The sequence below is a fragment of the Ptychodera flava genome, chromosome 22 (assembly GCF_041260155.1).
Source record: "Ptychodera flava strain L36383 chromosome 22, AS_Pfla_20210202, whole genome shotgun sequence".
Taxonomy (NCBI): domain Eukaryota; kingdom Metazoa; phylum Hemichordata; class Enteropneusta; family Ptychoderidae; genus Ptychodera; species Ptychodera flava.
This window is the reverse complement of record NC_091949.1, coordinates 9,824,619-9,846,217: the sequence shown is the minus strand read 5'-3', so window position 1 is coordinate 9,846,217 and position 21,599 is coordinate 9,824,619. Positions and strand designations below refer to the sequence as shown.

At 34.0% G+C, this 21,599-nt stretch overlaps 1 protein-coding gene across 1 annotated transcript in view; it reads left to right on the top strand.

Moving 5' to 3' along the window:
* Positions 1-15,440, top strand: part of LOC139122638 (erlin-2-B-like) — a 49,183-nt gene extending 33,743 nt beyond the window's left edge. Inside the window, exons 5-13 of the mRNA XM_070688214.1 lie at positions 2,535-2,581; positions 2,849-2,910; positions 6,733-6,858; positions 7,413-7,486; positions 7,769-7,827; positions 9,007-9,188; positions 11,031-11,110; positions 11,719-11,841; positions 12,503-15,440. Coding sequence (XP_070544315.1) covers positions 2,535-2,581; positions 2,849-2,910; positions 6,733-6,858; positions 7,413-7,486; positions 7,769-7,827; positions 9,007-9,188; positions 11,031-11,110; positions 11,719-11,841; positions 12,503-12,574 — 825 coding nt within the window. The 3' untranslated portion in view covers positions 12,575-15,440. The remainder of the gene's footprint in view (positions 1-2,534; positions 2,582-2,848; positions 2,911-6,732; positions 6,859-7,412; positions 7,487-7,768; positions 7,828-9,006; positions 9,189-11,030; positions 11,111-11,718; positions 11,842-12,502) is intronic.
* Positions 15,441-21,599: the final 6,159 nt, after the last annotated feature.

Below are 21,599 nucleotides of genomic sequence, written 5' to 3'. Positions count from 1 at the left end.
GTTTGAAAATGGCTGGAATTCGCTACTTCGGGACTTTGTTTTCTGTGTGCATTTACTGACAAACTCCAAACCCGCAGCACCTACCCATTCAGTATTTCATGTACAGGTGTACCCAGAGATAGAGTAGTTTCACAATGTGCCAGTTGTGATCAAGTGCCATTGGCGCTATTTTTATTCTTGATTTGGTAAGAGAATGAGAAAAGTTTCAGTAAAAGATCTCGTCTTTCATTTTCGAGTCCCAATATACTACTTTAAGTCAGATGTTAAAAGCAATAACTGCACAATTCATCTCAGTTGATTACAAATATGAAGTCAAACCTCAGGACTTTTTATTTTTTTTACATCCAACATCAAGTAGTCACTTCATAAGTGGTGGTTTCTAGAAAAAAGAAAGGAAACAGAATTTCTAAGACAGAAAAGATGTGCTTGTTGCTGCATATTTATGTTCTTGGGTGCTTCTTCTCATGAAAAATTTGATAGACAACCAGTGATTGTAACACTAAGTGTTCCTCTTGACTTAAAGGGATACAGTCATCGGAAGTGCACTCAAAGTTCATATGGGACCCATACAACCAATGCAAATACTGTATCACGATAGTGACTGATGAAAGTTAAAACATGTCTGTCATAATCTACATCGTATAATTTAAATGTTTCAGCTATGATGATGAGGTGCATCTAGATATCATGCACGAAATACATTATTTATAAACAAGAAACTCGCACCGGCGCAGTTCTGATGACTGTTTCCCTTTAAACATTGCCATCCTATGATTCACTTCATCTACCAATTCTATCACATAACTGACGATACTGATCCATTACTATCCAACAGACAGCAATTACAATGTACCGGTATGTGTGTACTGGTATACCAGTGATATGTATGTACTGGTATGTCTGTTAGCTCTCTCTCATTTCCCTGTAGCAGGTCCTGTCAAAACAAAAATAAACAATTTTAAACAATTTCAACTTATTGTCTTCAAAGGTTTTGTGCCCAGTGTGATTGACATTAGACTAATTTGTTGCTACAACTTTTGCAGAAGTGTTTCCACCTTGAAAAATCTGAGTTGCCCCAAATATTTCTTTTATGGTTTCAAAAAGGAAAGGATAGAGTTCAGGCAGAACCGAGCAATGACTTTCTTTGCTCTTGAAATAAATTGTATTTTGCTCGCTCAGGTGTCCAATTTGGTCTGTGATGTGACTTCAATTCTGATGGCGGAATATTTCAATCAAAGATAAGTGCACATACCGTAACCTTCCCATTTGAATGTTGACAAAGGTTGTCATAGTAACAAATCAGGGCATTCTCAAGGACGGTCCTTCTGTCTGTTTCGAATTTGCTTATTCTGATAGTCAGTAAAATTGTATCTTGAAGGTCAGATATGTGAAGTCAAATTTTATACTTGAGATCAAATATTATTCTCAAAGCCTCAGCATTCGAAATGCTAGTCTAAGTACATTTTTCAGTTGCTAACAGCTTTGCTCTTTTACAATTACATGTACATGTATATCAAGCAGAGAAAGCCCTGTCTATTTTATCATTGAGTAGAAAATAGTGCATTTTGGGAAGGGATTGGAAATTAACACCGCAAGTTTGAACTGAACATTCTAACTTCTCTTTTTCCCAACACTTCAGAAAATTGAAATTTGGAACTTTTGACATTTTAAACTAAATAAGATGAAAGCATGAAAGGTATACTCCGTCAGAGTAAGCCATACTGGATTATATTTCATATAATTTTCAGAAAATGGAGAAGCTAAATAGGAAATAGATTCAGTTTACACCCTCATGTTGATCAGAAAAAGTGGTAAATATTGACCTTCAATCAAAAAATGTATGAGATGTACCGGTACATAAGCAATGATTCAGTGACTATTCCAGTATGGCCTTATACAGTAACATGTACAGAATATCCCTGGAATCAATTTAAAAGCTCTGAGTCAGCCTTTTCTGTGATATTGAGGATTTTGTGTCAAATCGCAGTAAGTTTTCAAAGTGACTTTCATTGTAACTTTAGTCAGTAACATAATTTTTTCTCAAGGAAAAGAGCTGCTATGGAAATTGCATGAAATTGCACAAAATACTTCCGTTGACATTGTCAAAGAGTGCTAAGCACCTTCTGCATATTGTATTCACTCACTGTTTGGCCAGTGCACAAATTAAACAAACTTACAGCAGATGTTTCTTATCCATCATCTTTTTCAACTCCTCTCTTCTGCTTCACATTTTAAGATTCATGAATTGAGTGGATTTTCTTGTTTGAACTCTACATTTACATATAGCATTCTCCACTGTTTCAGTTTTTTTTTTTTCAGTTTCAGCTTTTCCACATTTGTTGATGATATCAAGGCTCTTTCTCATCAAGTCCTTTAGTTGACCAATTGGAATTATTGTTATATGTATTTCAGGATAAAGGAGCAAAAGAATCTGATTTGTGAATGGATAATGATGGAGAACTTGAAGAAAAGCTTGATTTCGTTTTTTTTTGCATTGAATGTTTCTGTAACTTGTGTTCATTCTTTTGTTTTAGACAACTCTTCAAACAGATGAAGTGAAAAATGTTCCATGCGGAACCAGGTGAGCTGATCCTTCTGTATTTCTATTATTTTGATGCAAATAGAAGTTATTTTCTGGTGAGCAGAATTTGAGCCAATCATTTTAAAGGAAAGCCGGCTTTTGAATGTGAAATTTGAATTGCTTTTAAAATTGATATTATAGTTGCAGCTGTGATAACTGTATTGATGTATCTGTTTTTGTAAAGAAAATAGAGGTTTGTTATTCAAAGGTATTTCATTTATTTGTTGAAGTTTTAATTTGATTTACATTTTTTTTGTTATTTTGCAGTGGTGGTGTGATGATTTACTTTGATAGAATAGAGGTTGTAAATGTGCTGAGTGCAGCAACTGGTGAGTTATGTGTATCTACTGTTGTGAAGGCTGCCCTCAATTGTGGCATTTTCAAATGCTTTTGTTTTCCGTGTCTGTGGCTCAAGGGTCATCCGATTTGCATGAAGTTCAGCGCATTGTTTCCTTTGCTTTCATACAAGATTCACCTTCCTAAATAAGTGTTTTAACCTAGCAAGCTGACCAATGTACATTTACCAGTCAAATTTTCAAGCTTACTTCAGTGTATGTTTATAACAATCTCCATGAATGGTACCAACATGTACTGTAGTAAATGCACAGCATGTATACAAATCAACTTTTTGCATTACCTTGACAATATAAAACGTATAAAAGTTTTACTTGATTAAGGTAGTACGTGCCTTCAAAGTTAAAAACTTAACTTTTACTCAAACTTTCGTCAATGAATCTTTCAACCCTTCTCTAAACAATAGAAAAAAATCAGGGGTCACTGTGCAAAGTTTGGAAATTGCAACAGAATTTTTTTCTTCAGAATGCATTTGAGAAAGGTACCCAGATCAACATAGTAAAAGTTTACTCGAATCTGCCTTAGGGAGATATATCTAATTTGCATTAATCAAATATGGCGGCCAAAATTCCTACAAATGACATTTTCAGTCATACACCAACGTATTAAAAGAAGCTATTTCAGTGATTTTTTGAAATTTAAATATTTCTTGGGTATAAGGGAACATTTTGGAGGTGTAATGTTTTACAAAAGCACTATGATAATTTGCATAAATCCAACATGGCTGCCAAATTAATGCCCCATTGCTTAATAGTTTCTTATATGAATAAGATTCTGGTATGTTTTTAGCACTAGGAATCTATCAAAAAAGAGCTGCAGTCCTTAGACATATATTTTAAAAATATCCTGTAAACCAATTTATAATATGATCCATTTAACATGGAAGTCTATTTTAATAGGTTTGTGGGGCACCTGAATGTGTTAAAATATACTTAGATATACTAAGATGTAAGAAAGTCAGGTGATTTTTATTATTTTGTGATTTTCTTATATATGACAACTGTTGATGGAGAAGTACTGTTAATGTTGGTAAGTCATCTAAATCATTTATTGTTCTTCCAAAATTGGATTCATTTGCGTAAGGCATTATTTGTAATTTGTGTTGGTGTTTAATGCAATACAGTGACAAAAACATGTAATATGTAATGTTTATTAAACAGACATGTACAAAATGTGTAGTTTTTATTTTAGACGTAACTCCCTCATTATGGATGAGTGTGTCTTTAGTATATATGCATCCCCAAATGATAGGCAAGAAATCATCACACATAACAGCAAAAATAGAATGAACAAAACAAAGCTAATGTAAACACAGAAACAAAAAAAATAATAGGACAAAAACAACAAAATGCCACAATGCACACAAATTATAACTTAGCACTTTTGCAGACAATGTCAGATTCATAACAAACTTATCACCACACAAACTCACAAAGATTGAAAACTGCATACTTAAAAACGGCTTAGAATTATTCAACCACCGATTCATCCCAACAGAATCAAACGTTTAAACAATTGATACAAACAAATACATCTGGAAAAAACATGCTTCTATATATTGAAAATCAAAATGGACCTCATTTACAACAGGAAACACAAAGTTTAGAAAACTATTTGAAAGCTACTTAACATGGTCCTTGTAAATGTCCCTTAAAAATAGAAGAATCACTTGATTCTTGCAGAACGCAACGCATTGAAATACTATCTAAAAGCAGAAAATAACAATCAAACATTTGATAAAGACAAGAGAACAGCAGCTCTAGGCGCTGATGGTAACATATATCAGCCACAACTGTACAACCAGTGATAATACACAAAGTTAACAGCAAATGGAATTTAAAGAGCAAAATACAAATTTTTTCTTTGGTGCTGTATCGGATGTCCAGCTTTCCCTTGAAATACCTGATATTACATTTTATGAGACAGAAATGAGAATAATACAGCAACATGCAAAACAAATATCGCTCTGGCAGAGATTGTGAGATGATGTATGACCATAAACCAATCCAATTTCCAAATTTGTGTCTGATACTCTGATAAAATATTCAGGCCAATTATCTTTAAACAAACAAGATTTTCCCCACTAGAATAGAAGATTTAGACAACGTACAATGATCAACAGTTGTCATATATAGAAAATCGCATGACTTTGTAACATCTTAGTAGTAAAAGCATATGGAAGTCTCTAAAATCAGCCTACGCGCTCTTTACAAAATACACATTCAGGTGCCCCACAAACCTATTAGAATAAACTTTCAGTGTTAAATTGGTCGTTATTATAAATAGGTTTATAGGTCATTTTCCATTTTTTAAAAATAAATTTCCAAAGACTTCAGTTCTTTTTCGATAGATTGCTCGTGCTAAAAATACACCAGAACCTTATTCATATTAGAAACTATTAAGCATTGAGGCATTAATTTAGCAGCCATGTTGGATTTATGCAAATTATCATTATAGTGCTTTTATAAAACATTGAACCCCAAAAGTTTTCCTTTATGCCCAGGAAATATAGGTATATTTAAGTATATTTAAGTATATTATATATACCGGTATATTTAATATTTATAAAATTAAAAATCACTGAAATAGCTTGTTTTAATATGTTGGTGTATGACTGAAAATGTAATTTGTTGGAATTTTGGCTGCCATATTTGATTTATGTAAATTATTAAAATGCCTATGTAAAACATTGTACCTCTGAAATCATTTGTCCATGCCAAAGGAATGTACTTTGACTTAAAAATCACAGAAATACTGGTAGCTTGTTTAAGACGTGATGTTTAGGGGGAAATGTTACTTTACAGGAATGTTGGCAGCCATATTGTATTTATGCACATTATCGAAGTTTCTATGTTTAACATTATATCTCCAAAATGATTCCCTGTGCCAAAGAAATAACGTAAGACTTTAAAATTACTGATATAGTTTGTTTACTATGTGATATATTGCCAATAATGTTGTTTTGCCAGACAGTTGGCGGCAATATTTGATTTATGCAAATTAGACATATTTCCCCAAGGTAGTTTTGAGTAAACTTTTAGTATGTTGTTCTGGGTACCTCTCCAAAATGCATTCTGAAGAGAAAAATCTATTGCAATTTGTGGTGGGTCTAACCCTATGTATGACTGGACTAACATCCCTGGGTAAACTCTATTGGGAAAAATAAAGCTTTTGATTGTCAAAACCTAAGATGGTGAAAATTTTCCTTACTCAAAGAGTTTCAAAATGAGCCCCCACAAGGGGTAGATCAGAAATGAATTGTAAAAATTTGAGAGTCAAAATATCTTTCCCCGGGGGCTTCCACCTTAAATGAATTTAAAGAAAGTAACCTTCACATAGGGACTATCTCAGATCGTCAGTGAAATTCAATAAAATTGATTCATTCAAAGTTCAGCATTGGAAATTTTGGTTACATTGACCTTTGAATATATTTTGGTGTGCATAAGTTTTACGCTTTAATTTGAAAGGAAATAGCACAAGAAGTGCAAGTAAAAGAAGTATTAGGAACTGACATGAATTTTTCCAGTATTTATTGATAAATTTGATCAATATTTTGATTTGTTTACTTCCTCACTTCATCTTTTTTAACTTAATCAGGGAAAGAGACAGTGAATATTGATCTTATCAGCTACAGATGAGTTTTATTTATTGTTACTGAGACTTGCACCAACAAAATTGTTATGATCAATCATTGTGAGTTAATCCACTTACTAATACTTATTCTTTCATGGTACAACTGATTTGTCAAAATTGGTGATGCAATCTGAAATGATAATTGCTTTTTTTATGTTCTTTAGTTTATGACATGGTCAAGAATTACACAGCGGATTATGACAAGACATTGATTTTCAATAAAGTCCATCATGAACTGAATCAATTCTGCAGTGCACATAATCTCCAAGAAGTGTATATTGAGAAATTTGGTAAGTTTCTCCGCAGGCTTAAAATGGTTCCTCCAGTGTTTTTTTGTAAAATGGGGATGGTTGTTGGTAAAGGTGCTCCACTGAAATTTGTGGTGAAATCTGTGCTGAGTTGCAAAGCTATGCTGATCTATGATGCTGTGAAAGAAACACTGTGGTGCAAAAAGTTATAGTGCTATGCATAATGGTAATGCAATTCATAGTGTGTATGTTGTACGATTTCAAATCGTAATTATTTTTTTCTGGTCGAATTGATAGGGTTTTTACGGTACTTGCAGTTTGGAATGTCATGTTAAATTAATGAGAAATACCAATTTCCAACAGTTTGTCACTTTGATATATGACTGTTGATAAGTCACCATGTATGGTGATGTTTGAATGTTGTGATTAGGTGCCGTGGTCTGTCAACTAGGTAGTTACAAAGATCTAATTAGTCACAATGCTTTTACAAAGTTAACGTGTGACAATGCTGTGCTGATGGTTGCAATACTATACTCCCTAGTAGTCAGAAGAGCATAAATTGTATAATCTTTGTAAGACATTTGCACCTGTTTCAGATCAAATTGATGAAAATTTGAAGATTGCTCTTCAGAAGGATTTGACAGAAATGGCTCCTGGATTGTTTGTACAGGTAGGAAAATAAAGAGATAATTTGTAAACATTGAAAAAAGTTATGCTTTCTTAAAATAATTTTTTTACTAAAGCCAATCTTCAAAAGTGTCAAAAAAGAGGAATTTTTTCTCTTTTGTTGTGGATGATCAGTATACTGTACGACTCTTTTTGTTATTTGTATTCAAGAAAAGCAAGCACTATTCATTGATGTGTACCTCTGCTTGAAGTAATTGTCAAAGTTAAAAGCTGTTCAGTCAGAACATAAAAAGCTAAGATTTGCTCTTGTGTATTTTGTTGTTAGGCAGTGAGAGTAACCAAACCAAAGATTCCAGAACAAATCAGAAAGAACTATGAAGCCATGTGAGTAATCTAACATTAAACTCTCTCACAGCCCCAAGTTTGTTACATAAACCCTTTTCTTCTGTGGTACCCTATTTTTCTGTGGTACACTGCAGCAGCCCCTAAGTTGTTACACAGACCCAATTCTTCTGTTGAACACCTAGTGCACCCTAAATGGTGTAACCCAGCAAAACTCACTTTGCAAGCTACAGTAATATATATGGAGATCATTGAGAGTGTACATACCATACTGGTATAAGGATAGGACAGTATTTATTAGCCTAATTAAAGAGGGCTTTTCAGAGAGGCTTATTAAAGATCTGATAATGTAACATGTCAACTGTCACTGTCCTAAAATTGTTTTTGAAAATCAATGTTTGTTGAAATTAGCAAAAAAACTAACCTTTTACCATACATGAGGACCATTTGTTGTTTTACCAAGCTGAAATTTAGAATCTGAAAATAGGACTTTAATACTAATATGCATTATCTGGCAATTTTGTTTATGTAGTGAGTTTTATAACCACAAGCACTAAAACAGATGCAAGAGATTCAGAACCAACTAGCCAGTACTTAGATTCATTGTAATGAGTACTTTAAGGATACAATACAGTGTTTTCAGTTGGGTTTGAACTCACAACATGCAAATATTGTCAATGTTACAGGAAGCAGTTAATGCTAGATTTTCTCACACTGACTCACTATTTATGCAGTGTGGTCTTTTCTGCCTCGGTTTTAAGCTTATTGTAGGCTGGCTTAACAAACTGTCATAGCCAGCTGACTTTACAGTACAGTGGGCCTGAGCTGGCTTAGTGATACTGTTAGGGCACTAGTGATTTACTGGTAAATAAGCTGTGTAGCAAACCAGGGGTATGACAGTCTTAACTCTACACATACCCAATGGTCAATTGAGACTGCTATCAATCTCTCTCTAAGGTCAGCCAGTCATTTTATAGGAGAATTTTGTCAAGGTCATATTTAGTGTAGAACAGCTACCACCTCCACATTGTAGAGGACTCACTATTGTTTGGATGTACTTCTGACAACTCTATTTTCATGATCAAATGTGACTGTTGTTAAACAGAAATATTTTTAATTAAATGACTTCTTGTTTGTCAATTTGCTTTTATAAACCAAATAAATGTACATGTATACCGTACATGTTTCACTTGGATCACTATTTTCCATGATGTGACCCAGGGAAGCTGAGAAAACCAAGCTGCTTATTGCTCAACAAAGGCAAAAAGTCATTGAAAAAGAAGCTGAGACAGAGAGAAAGAAGGCCATTATTGAAGCTGAAAAAGTTGCCCAGGTAACAACGATCCAATATGAGATGAAAATCAAGGAGAAAGAAAGTGAACAAAGTATTGCAACTATTGAAGGTATGAGATAGCCATCATTTCCTAGAAATGTTTTTATTCAGTCCATTAAAGCCCAATTTACCGGGTGAGGTACCCACTGCCTATTCCAGGATGAGGTACCCATTGGCAATTACAAGATGTGGTACCCACTACCCAATATCCAATGAACAATTAGGAATAATACTTAAAGGCACAATGGCATACCTGAGTGGTGAACTCACCGATACTGAGTCTGTTACTTTGGACTTACAAGATCTCATCTTGACTGTCCTCTGTCTGGTAGCTTAACCACTGACCCGAATAACTCGCCATTATTATTTATGATGCTATATAATTAATTATATTATATCATGCTGCCATGCGCCATTCTGATTGGACGAGAGCTCATTCCACCGATGCTAAAATACTGTTTTAGCACTGATAGCGGTGGTAAAACGGGCCCCTAAACCAGCATTTTCGGAAATTGCCCCAGTGGGTGCATTTGAACGTACCTATCTAAACCATAGACCCTCGAGAAAAAGCGAAATTATCCACTTTGTTTCAAAGACCGAATTTTGATACACAGATAAAGTAAAGTTACAGATAAAGTGGGTCTGTAACTCACCTGTTGGTGTAAGATAAGTTGGGATCGATGATGAAATACTTCTCTTAAGCAGCACATTCGGGTTGTGATGCTCACAAATATAAGGGCGACAGCGCACCGTGCAGTTTGCTTGATATTGCGGGAGTCGAGACATGATATATCCTACCGCTCTTTAAAATGAAGATAGTATTCATTCATACTCACAGTAATGGTATGTCAGATATTCTTTACCAAAGTTTGGGCTGTAACAGACTTTGTTGTCCTAACGATGTAGACCAAGAAGTTCAAAATAATAATGGGATGACTCCTGGCGACTGCGACGAAATTTGACATCAAATGCAACGAGCAGTGTCAGCGTCCAGCTCTCGCTGCATCAGGCAACACACTCTGCACAAATGTTCATCACAGTTGCAATCATCGCACGTCTGGATTAATTCAAAACTGCTTGTTTTCTGGTACAATTAACGTCTAAATCATCCATCAAAAATAGATCCTGTAACTTCACTGTGCCACCTCTGAATGTTGCGACGGTCGACGTATATACGCATATGCGGTACAGAATGAGACAAATCTATTTTTAGTATGCCAAAAAAGACAGGACTATTGTTCTTACATGTATGTAAATTTGCGAAAAAAATTGTTACTTTTTTTCTTTTGATTTGAACTCTTGACCCATTTTCTGTGTGATTGCATCAGGTATTTTTTTACAAGTGTACCGGTAGTGTTCGTGTTGCGTGCGAATAAAATGTAATGTTGATATGAATGTAATGCGTATTTATCATAGGATACTGTGTGCCTGTACGTAATCCTAACTTATAAAAATGCTCAGGCGCAGAATTTCGGACTTTTGATCTCTCAGATGTCCGTTTCCTGCATTTGGGGCTTAAAGTGGTGAAAATACCCAAGTAGGACATCAAAGACACACAAGTTGATATAATATAATAGCAATAACCCCCTCCGCAGTCGGGTATCTGCTCGGTTTTGGTACAATACGCGACATATAGCACTTGCCTGTCGGCTCGTGCTATATGTCGCGCATTTTACCAAAATCTCATGTATACCCTTCTTTGTTGGGGGTTATTGCTTAATTATTGTATCTATTGAAGGTATGAGATAAACATCATTTTCTAGAAATGCATCAAAGACTTACCCCATGATTGTACCAGTTCATTGAATTTGCACGCAGAAGATGATGAACTGTGTAGTGTTTACAAATGTCATGGTTGTACTTATGATTGTGGCACCCAACATTGACCCCACTTTTACAAAATCATTTACAGATGAGACATATCGTGCCCGTGTAAGAGCACGAGCTGATGCAGAATTTTATGCATCTCAACAAGAGGCCAATGCCAACAAGGTAAGCTTTGGAATGATAGCATTCATCCAAAATATGGCAAAATGATTGAAAAGAAGAAAATTGTAAAATAGCAAAATATTTTGCAATTTCAGTTCTCATCATTAACCATGATTTCAAGGAACAGTGGTTTGTTGTATTTGAGAACATGAGATCCTAGGTTTATCTTTACGAATAGCAAGGCAATGAAAGCAGCGGTAGATGAAAACTTCAAGATTCAAAGCCAAAGTGTAACTCATCATATTTCCCATCATGCTTTATTCTTGGCAGTGATCACATGATCGTCTGGCCTGATACTCACAATCATCCAAACCTCTTAAGGGATGATTCACTTTTGATGAGTCCCCATTGATGCAACTGTGATACAAAAATCAGTAATCAATAATCAAAAATCAATAATCGTTTCCGGTCATTGAGAATAAAAGAACAATATGTTATGAAATGTAAGCAACTGCAAGAACAATCCAGTGTAATTTCATAGTAACATTTCTCTTATTGAACAATGTCATTGTAACATGCGTGTACTATTACATACATGTGTATATTTAAATGTTGCACATGGTATTTGAAAGTTGATTTGGTTGTACCGTTCTGTACTTTCATTCATTCAGTTGATCCTGACACCAGAATATCTTGAAAAATTGAGATATGAAGCAGTTGGTGCTGCCACCAAAGTCTATTTTGGAGAGAAGATTCCTCAAATGTTCTTTGATGCTTTTGCACCAGTCAGCAGAGTGAGTATATTTTGAGTCTGATGTTCTCAATGGTGCAAAATACAAATGCTTTGGATTGTTGGGCAGCTCTTCCAATTCATCTAACCATTCATTATTGTTTCCACACACACCTATATAACTAAATACATTTTAGTTTCCGTTCTCCATAACCAAATCTATCATACATGTAGCTCCCATTTGAATATGCCGCAGTAATTCATGTTTTATCATATACCTCAAGACACCTTCCCTGCATCGCATGCTATACGCCTTCACATTTGTGCATTTACGTGCCATATCACACTCAGGCGCACTATGTCCAAATATGGGCACTCGCATGCATTTTTTAACTACCTTCATTGTATCCACTACACGTGTTACTATCCAAAATGTTCCATTTGTAAACAAGATTCGAAAACCGTCCCTAATTGATTCTGTGTGAATTGTTATTGCACAATGATGTGCCATCATATTTCACTCTAGTGAGCAACATTTTGTCTTTTTGTTTGAATGAAAAACTGGTTTACTAATGTAGTACATGTAGGTGACTTTTACTTATACATGTATCTGTGAACTTAAAAACTATGGAACATATCGCTTTCACAGATACCAATACTTACACTGGCAAAGTAATGAGATTCAAGTTTATTGATTACGGTAAATTCATTGTTTGATGTTACAGGATGGAACACCACAAGCACAGCGTGCTGAAAGTAAGACAGGAAGTCCTTCAAAAAGCAAAACCAGTGCCTAGATATACATGCAGTAATAATAGAGGGGCATAGATGATTTTGACAAAACACTGAGTGAAAAGGTGTCCCATTAATGACATCTGTTTGTGAATAATCCATATTTTGAATCCATTTAAGGTAGAATGTGCTTCAGTGACAGATATTCGGACTCAAACTTTTAAAATATTCCTTGGCCTACCACTTTTGGGAGGTCATTTTGAAGCTTATGGGGTAAATAAAGTTTTCACTGGCTTGGTTTTGTGAAAATCAGGAATTTTATTTTCCCTTGTAGAGATAACACAGGGATGGTGGCCATTTTGAATTTTAAATATCGGCAAATCATGGGTAATTTGTTTCTCTAATACCAAAATTTTCTCACTGTGACCCCCCAATTTTCATCCTTGATTTTGAAAAAGAATGGTTGAGAGTTTAGAGAAAGTTTGAGCAAAAGTTGAAATCTTTCAATTTTGAGGCACAGACTACCTTATCTGAACTCTGCTGATAAAAACAGGTTTTGTGATTGGTCAGCGGAGTCCTAGTCTTTACCTGCTTGTTGATGTAACATGTCAATTTAACTGATAATATTACATTTTGTAAAACAACTAAAATTATCATCAAAGCATGCACATGTAACACCAATAGGCAGGATGTAAAACTAGATATTTTACAATCACCTGTTATGTTTCAAATAGAAGGATACTCGAGATGTCTTGATGTAATGACAATCAGACAAAGCATAATGCTGATAGATGGCAACTTTGTCTCTTTAGAAGTTACACAAATTATCTACCCTATACAATAACATTGAATCAAGTTATTATTGTATGTTGTGATAGAGGTGAAATGGATCTTCATGCATACACTACACTATCACTCTAAACACTCCATCATTTCAACTACTGGTATTGTTCAAACACGGATCATAAGTTGGAAAAGCACATTTGTGTTGTTTTCTTCCCATCTCCAGACTGTAATTATCTACTGTCTCAAGAAAAAGTGATGTCACTGGTCAGATACAATTCTTATTATGGCAAATATGTAGTTTGTTTTTACAAGTTACCATGACAAGCCTTATCAGATGTCACTTTGCTAATAAATCAAGGGCTGTCAATATCATAATGACAGATGACATTCTTTCGTCGAGCTGTTAAGACCTCCCATTGACGGGAAAACTGAAGCACTGTGCTTGTTTGTTCTTGTTTAGTCTGTACTTGAACAATATCATTTGTTGGTGTGGCGATTTTTTTTTTTTGCAAGAGAAAAGTTGCCAAGGGGTGAACAGTCTTGAAAGATTGATGATAGTTTCTATCATGAGAGAAAGACTGTATAAATGTTTGTGAAAATGTTTGAACATGCCTTATGTGCATGTAATCCCACCATGTCAAAAGGAGCAAGATCTTTTTGAATTTTTTGTGATTACTATTTTGAAACACAGAAGTTGCTGGCCAGAAACGCAGCCAGATTCTACTATTCCAACAAAAACATTTTACTCAAAGAAATACCAAATTAATCAATTTTTGTACTGAACTTTTGTAGTCTTGCTTTAATAAGGAAGTTTTTGGTAAATTAGAAATCAACATTTTAGTGTCATGAGAAAAGTGCATGACTGGTCCGAGTGACGAGATTTCTAATTTTGACTTTTGTACCATTAGCTATATGCCTGATTTCAATCCACAAATTAGGTACCAACTGTCAAAAATGTCGTAGCTGTATGAGAAGCATCCACTTTTGTTTGCTTACAGAAATATTTCAGTGACATACTCATGTTACAGTGATGTTTTTCAAAATTGATGTTTGGCTCCAAAGTTAAATGTAGTAATTTTAATATCCATGAAATTTGTCTTGTTTTGTGAAAGCAAAAAGTCTCTTATATTCAAAGTAAAATATTTTTTACTAGGCACTAATCTGTGAAACATTATCATATTTTTGATTTCCATAGAAACACTTCTGAAATATATATTTGCACAACAGCAGACAAGTTTGATATCCTGCTGCTGTGTTAATTTGCCCATGAAGCACGATTTGAAGGTTGTTTTTGTATTTCAGCTGATGTGAGTTTTTTGCGTAGAATGTTTTACCAAAAAAGCCCTGGAAAACTAACTTAAAAGACAGTGAGAGATATACCTTGTGTAAAAGTACATCATGTACTGGTGTTTTTATGATTACAATTAATAATTGGTGGAAAGTCTGTTCATTTTTGAAACCATTGTGGAATATTTGTATTTATAATTCAACTGAATCACTTATTTTTTGTCAGTATCAAACTCAGAATTCAATTGCTGTGAATATTTGACCGTCAGTATTGAAGAAAGGATGAAGAATGTAACAGGATCATTTCAATCATGAATTTTATAACTTTTGAAATTCAGCACTTATCAGAGGCATTGCAATCCTCTGTTCAACTGTAGTACTGTAGATGGAGCTTTCTTAGTCTCAGAACTTTCTTTCTAACAATGTGTTATCAAACAGTTTAGCTTCACAAGGTCTTGCGAATCTGGGATTTCAACAAAAAAATTCATCACTCTTTGTTGCTTTTTTAAGTTTGCTTTCTTAAGTCTTGTCCATGCTCTTTAAGACATTCCACACTCTAGAATAGAAAAATTAAGTTGGAAATCCTAGATTTCATTCAAGAGTCTTTATTTTCCTTCTTACTAATTTGTAATTTGTGATGTTCATTAGTGTTGAAACATTGTAAGTGTATCTTCGTTTCTTTTTGCAAAGAATTTTGATTAGGAAAATGAAGTACTATAAAAATTTGTTAAATAGAACTTGTGATGGTGATGGTGTTGGTGTATAAGTCTTTTTGAACTTTGAACAATTTAAGGGGAAATGCGGTATTCACTGAATTTTAGATATCCTGGTAAAATACAAACATTAAAAGGGTTTTTTCGAAATACTATTTTTGACAAACGTTATGCTTCTGTCTTACTAGATCTCTATTGAGGGCAATTAATGTCACAAATGTGATGTAAACATTTTCAACTCTAACAGCAAACATCGCCATATGAGGAAAAATAATCCATTTCAATTATGTACCGGTATGGTTATGTACAACATACTCTATTCATCGCTTGCTATATTAAAGGGTCAGTAATGCTAACTTTTGATGATTTTTCACCATTTTTGTTTTGAATGTCAACAGTTTACCATAACCGTGTTCTACTCCCCAAAACATTTTGATATACACAGTGTTCAGCTTGTCAACTCAGCCCTTATAGGCGAGCGCCAGACAAACCTATTTTTCACACTTAATGTACCGACCTTACATACGGCCACATCATACGTCATTTGAAAGCTTATTACCTCTACTTCAAGAAAATTGACGATGTGGAGCTGCCAAGTAGGGCCATAGCCCCTAATTTGCATAATTCACACGGGTATCAAATTTGCATATAGGCGATATAAAATTAGAAATTTCATTGTTAGCTACTCTAAACATACTTTTAAACTATCGAGTGATATATTAAATGAAAGGTATTGTATGTAGAATAAAATATGAACATCCAAAGAGATATTTGAATCGATTTCATTGATATATTTCCATATTTATTGTGGAAAAATTATTTTCCTCTTTTGAATAACAATATTTTAAAAATTTTAACACATGCAGCCACATCATACAGCCACGTCATACGTCATTTGAAATCTTATTATGTCTACTTTATAAAAATTGACAATGTTGAGCTGTCAAGTAGGGCAATAGCCCCTAATTTGCATAATTTACACGGGGTACCCAATTTGCATAAATGTGATGTAAAATCAGAAATTTACTTTTAACTACTCTAAACATACGTTTAAACTATCGATTGATATATCAAATGAAAGGTATTTGCATGTTGTATACAACTTTGATATCCAAAGAGATATTTAAATGGATTTCACTGAAATATTTTCATATTTATATTGAAAAAATATTTTTCTCTTTTGAATAACAATATTTTAAAAATTTTAATACATACAGTCACATCATACAGCCACATCATACGTCATTTGAAAGCTTATTATCTGTAGTTCAAGAAAATTGACAATGTTGAGCTGTCAAGTACGGCCATAGCCCCTGATTTGCATAATTCACATGGGTACGCAAATTACAGAAATGAGATATAAAATTAGGAATTTAGTAACTACTCTAAGCATACTTTAAACTATCGAGTGATATATCAAATTAAAGGTATTTGCATGTAGAATACAAAATAGATACCAAAAGAGATATTAAATGATTTTATTGAAATTTTTTCATAAATTTATCGAAAAATATATTTTTCCCTTTTGAAGAACGATATTTTAATAATTTTAACACATACAACTACATCATACGTCATACATCATACGTCACTTGAAAGCCTATTACCTCTGCTTCACAAAAATTGACGATAAGCAGCTGCCAAATAGAGCCGTAAGTCTTTAATTTGCATAATGCACACGGGTACCTAATTTGCATGAGTCCGATATAAAATTATAAAAATCCATTGTTATGTACTCTTCACTTGCTTTTAAACTATCGAGTGATATATCAAATGAAAGGTATTGGCATGTAGAATAGAACTATGAATTCCAAACACGTATCTAAAATATTCTTATTGAATATTTTTATTTAAATCGCGAATATCTTGACTTATTTTTAATATTCATAAAATTGTGCAGTAAATACGAATAATGCCCACATTATGCAAAATAAGAATAAAATATATACAAAATAAGAATAATTCAGCAACACACAGAACAAATATCGCTCTGACTGAGATTCAGAGACAATGTATGATTTTCATCGGAGCCCAACAAGAGCTTAATAAATTCATATCAAACATAAAAAATGCATCCTACTCTAGAATTTTCGAAAGCTCTTCTCAAAAAATCACATCTTTAGACCTCAGTGTCTGTGAAGGTCATCGATGCAACAAATTAACATTCTCGACTTAAGAACACACACACAAAACCAACAGATGCCAGATTCCAGTTTATGCAATCAAACGGCAACATTTAATGATTTGTTAAAGGCGAAACATTACGATAAATTAGAACAATTATGCCACAATAATACCATACAAAACACAAGATTTTTTCGAGATAAAAGTAATGAAGTAAAGATTGAAAGCAAAAGTCATTCAAGATCTTGTTTGATTATTACTAACTTTAGAACAATCGGATGACATTTAATTGTTATTCGATTTTAATTGAATTGCCTTCGAAACCTTAGAATCTCAAAAAGTAAAAGGGAACCAAAACATTTTCAGGTCCCCTATGGGCAGATCAAAACTTTCAAGTGCTCCTCTACTATCCCTCAAAATTTCGATTCCACCCCGAATTCCTCCGCCCCTCACCACCATTATTTGTGAACGTAGCCTAATCACATACATATGAAACTGAAATATAAGCGTTACACCTATGCCGAACAAAACCTACAACAGCTCGATCTCCGATTCACATGAGCATCAACAAACACAACCAGACCGAAACGGTAGACATTCTAGCTTCCTTACTTGAACAAACTTAACTTCAGTGAAATAACGTGGTCAAGTAGTGCACACGTTTCACCAACCGAAAATGAATTTTAAGCGACTGATGAAGACAACTCTATTCTCGAAAGGTAGCATCAAAGGATCGCAGTGTCACTATAGTCTTTCCACTCCAGTGCGGGTTCAGGGCAGGATAAGTGGATTAGGGGTACGTCTTGCCATGACAAATCAACACTTTACACAAAACAGCCAAACATAACATACACAAAATTCAAACAGCTATAAAATATGAACGATGTGTGGAGTTTGCTTTCTCTTATTACATGTCACTAGTTGTGTCCGCTGTCAAATTAATCTTCCATGCACAAGGCAGCTATAACTGTGGCGACCCTTTTACTCATGACGAAACTGTTTAAGAAGAGGATGATGAATTTGTAGAATGACTAGATGTACTGGAAATAAATGACACAGTATCGCCATGAATGACTTGGATCACGAATCATGCCATAACTTTGACTACAGCTTACTCTCACACATTGTTTCGGCTACATAGTTACCTTCCAACAACTACAATAGTGTCGTTCATGGGGATCTTTCTTTATGTTTGGACTTAATGACTTAATAGTAATTGGTGATATTTTCCAAACACATCTTTACGAAAAAATGTCGGCGTTCAAATCATAAACCATATATGTTAAAAATCAATATATATATATATATATATATATATATATATATATATATATATATAATATATATATATATGTGTGCTGTTGCCTTGGTTACAACATTTCAAGAAAATGATGGTGGGTTTTCATATGCTGTGAATGGGTATATTATACTCTATACAAAGGGTATTTTTGGAGAAACACACTCTGACCTATAAAAACTATATATCGGTATCGGATAATAATGCAGACAAGAAGAGCTATTCATATGTTTTGAAACATACATTAAACAAAGAAAAAAATCAATTCCAGACCTCATTTCAGCTGTTTGTTCTCCTCGTTTTATGCACTTTTTGCACATCATCATGCATGTGATTGCATTGATACTGCTGTTAAAATTTTTAAAATACCGTTATTCAAAAGGGGAAAATGACTTTTTCACTACAAATATGAAAATATTTCAGTTAAACCACTTTGTATATCTCTTTGGATGTCAATTTTGTTTTTTACATGCAAATACTTTTCATTTGATATATCACTCGATAGTTTAGAAGTATGTTTAAAATGGTTAATTAATTTTCTAATTTTATATTGCATTTATGCAAATTGCTTACCTATGTAAATTATGCAAATTAAGGGATACGGCCTTACTTGATAGTTCAACATCGTCAATTTTCTTAAAATACAGATAATAAGCTTTAAAATGACGTATGATGTGGCTGTATGATGTGGCTGTATGTGATGAAATATTTATAATATTGTTATTCAAAAGGGGAAATAATTTTTCAATATAAATAAGAAAATATTTCAGTGAAACCAATTGAAATATCTCTTTCAATATCTATTTCGTATTCTACATGCAAATACCTTTCATTTGATATATCACTCGATGGTTTAAAAGTATGTTTAGAGTAGTGAACAATGAATTTGTAATTTTATATTGCATTTATGCAAAGTGGATACCCTTGTAAATTATGCAAATTAGGGACTATGGCCCTTCTTGACAGTTCAACATTGTCAATTTTCTTGTAGTAGAGATAATAAGCTTTCAAATGATGTATGATGTAGCTGTATGTTTTACCTGTATGTGTTAAAATGTTTAAAATATTGTTATTCAAGAGAGGAAAATATGATTTTCAATATAAATATGAAAATATTTCAGTGACATCAATTTACATATGTCTTTGGATATCAAAGTTGTATTCTACATGCAAATACCTTTCATTTGATATATCACTCGATAGTTTATAAGTATATTTAGAGTAGTTGATAATGAATTTCCTAATTTTATATCGCAGTTATGCAAATTGGATACCCGTGTGAATTATGCAAATTAGGGGGTATGGCCCTAATTGTCAGCTCCACATCGTCAATATTCTTAAAGTTGAGATAATAAGCTTTCAAATGACGTATGATGTGGCCGTATGTAAGGTGGGTACATTAAACTCCTTAAGTAAGGCCCTTTTGTGGATTCGCTGCTCGCCTATTATACATGTAAAATGCATTGTTATTGTTGGAAAGTAACTTCTGGACAGGACTAGATTTCAAATATAGACAATGATAGTGCCCTTTACACATAGAGACGCTAAGTTGACAAATATTGGATGTTTCAACATTCTTTGGGGAGTAGAATGAGAAGTTGTAATCGATATTCAAAATAAAATAATGAAAAAATCATCAAGAGTTAGCATTGCTGGCCCTATATGATGCATAGTCCAGTGCCTTTTGCCTGTTTACATTGAAGAAATCTTTCTGGGAAGACTCAGCGCATGTTTCAGAACTTTGATTGAGATGTCAACAAGTTGACAAAGAATGTACTAATGTATTAAAGAGTGGTTGTACGTAATTTTTGTCTCTGAAATCACATCAATCGTACTGTGTCAGGGTCACAAGTTGACGTAGTATAAGTACACTCTCTTCAAAGTATTAAATTGAAAAATCTGAAATGCTAGAAGTGATTCTGGTATTTGTTGGGTACATCTGATTCATCATCTAACAAATACATCAGCTAATAAATGCATTTCTTCATTTCATGTATGCTTGCTTCTGGGTAATATCTTTTTGGCTCTCAGATGACAACTTTTGTGATTGGAAAGATCTTGAAGGTATGTTTTGAATAATATGTGCCGATTCTCTGAGATGTGAAATTTTTTATACCATTTCTTTAGAGTGTGAAGTTTAATTTCCATAACAATATACTCAAGTAGATGCCATTATTTATTCCCTGCACATTAATTCCTGCCAAGTCCATATTTCACCACCAGGTCAAGATGGTTAAAATTAATGAAACACAACGTATTCCATATGATGTATTGTAACATAATACTGTACATTTGAAGGCTGTTGAAAACATAATACTGTAAAATTGATTTTTTTTGGACAAAAGATGCTATAACATACCAAGCCAAGCGGGTGAAAATACGTCATGTTTTGGCTCAATACCGCTTTTTACTGACTTGGCTGATGGGGAAGTGATACAGTTATTACTGTCTGGCAGGAAAAGGGTTAAAAGCTTTCAAGTTTCGGGGTAGCTCAGGCAAGACCTGTCAGGGTTGCTCTGAGGTTGTTTTATAGAGAGCTTTTTATCAGACAAACACAGTATGAGTGATTCAGCATACAGATCCCGGTAGCCAGGCACAACTATAGGATACGCACACACTCAATGGAATCTTGGAAAAGTACAGTGTGTGGCTGAGTTTGGGTTTCCTGTGCTCACTCCTTGAGCATGACACATCAGTGGAGTAAATGCTTGTACCACAGAAGGGATGGCAATATTTGGCAAATTATAATCCACCAACCTTTCCTTGGTTAGCTGAATTACGGACATGGATTTCAGCGGCAGTCCAAATGTTATAACAGTGTAACACTGGTACAATTAAAGACTGTTGATGTTGGGGACAAAATAGTTCACTTTGGATGTTGGG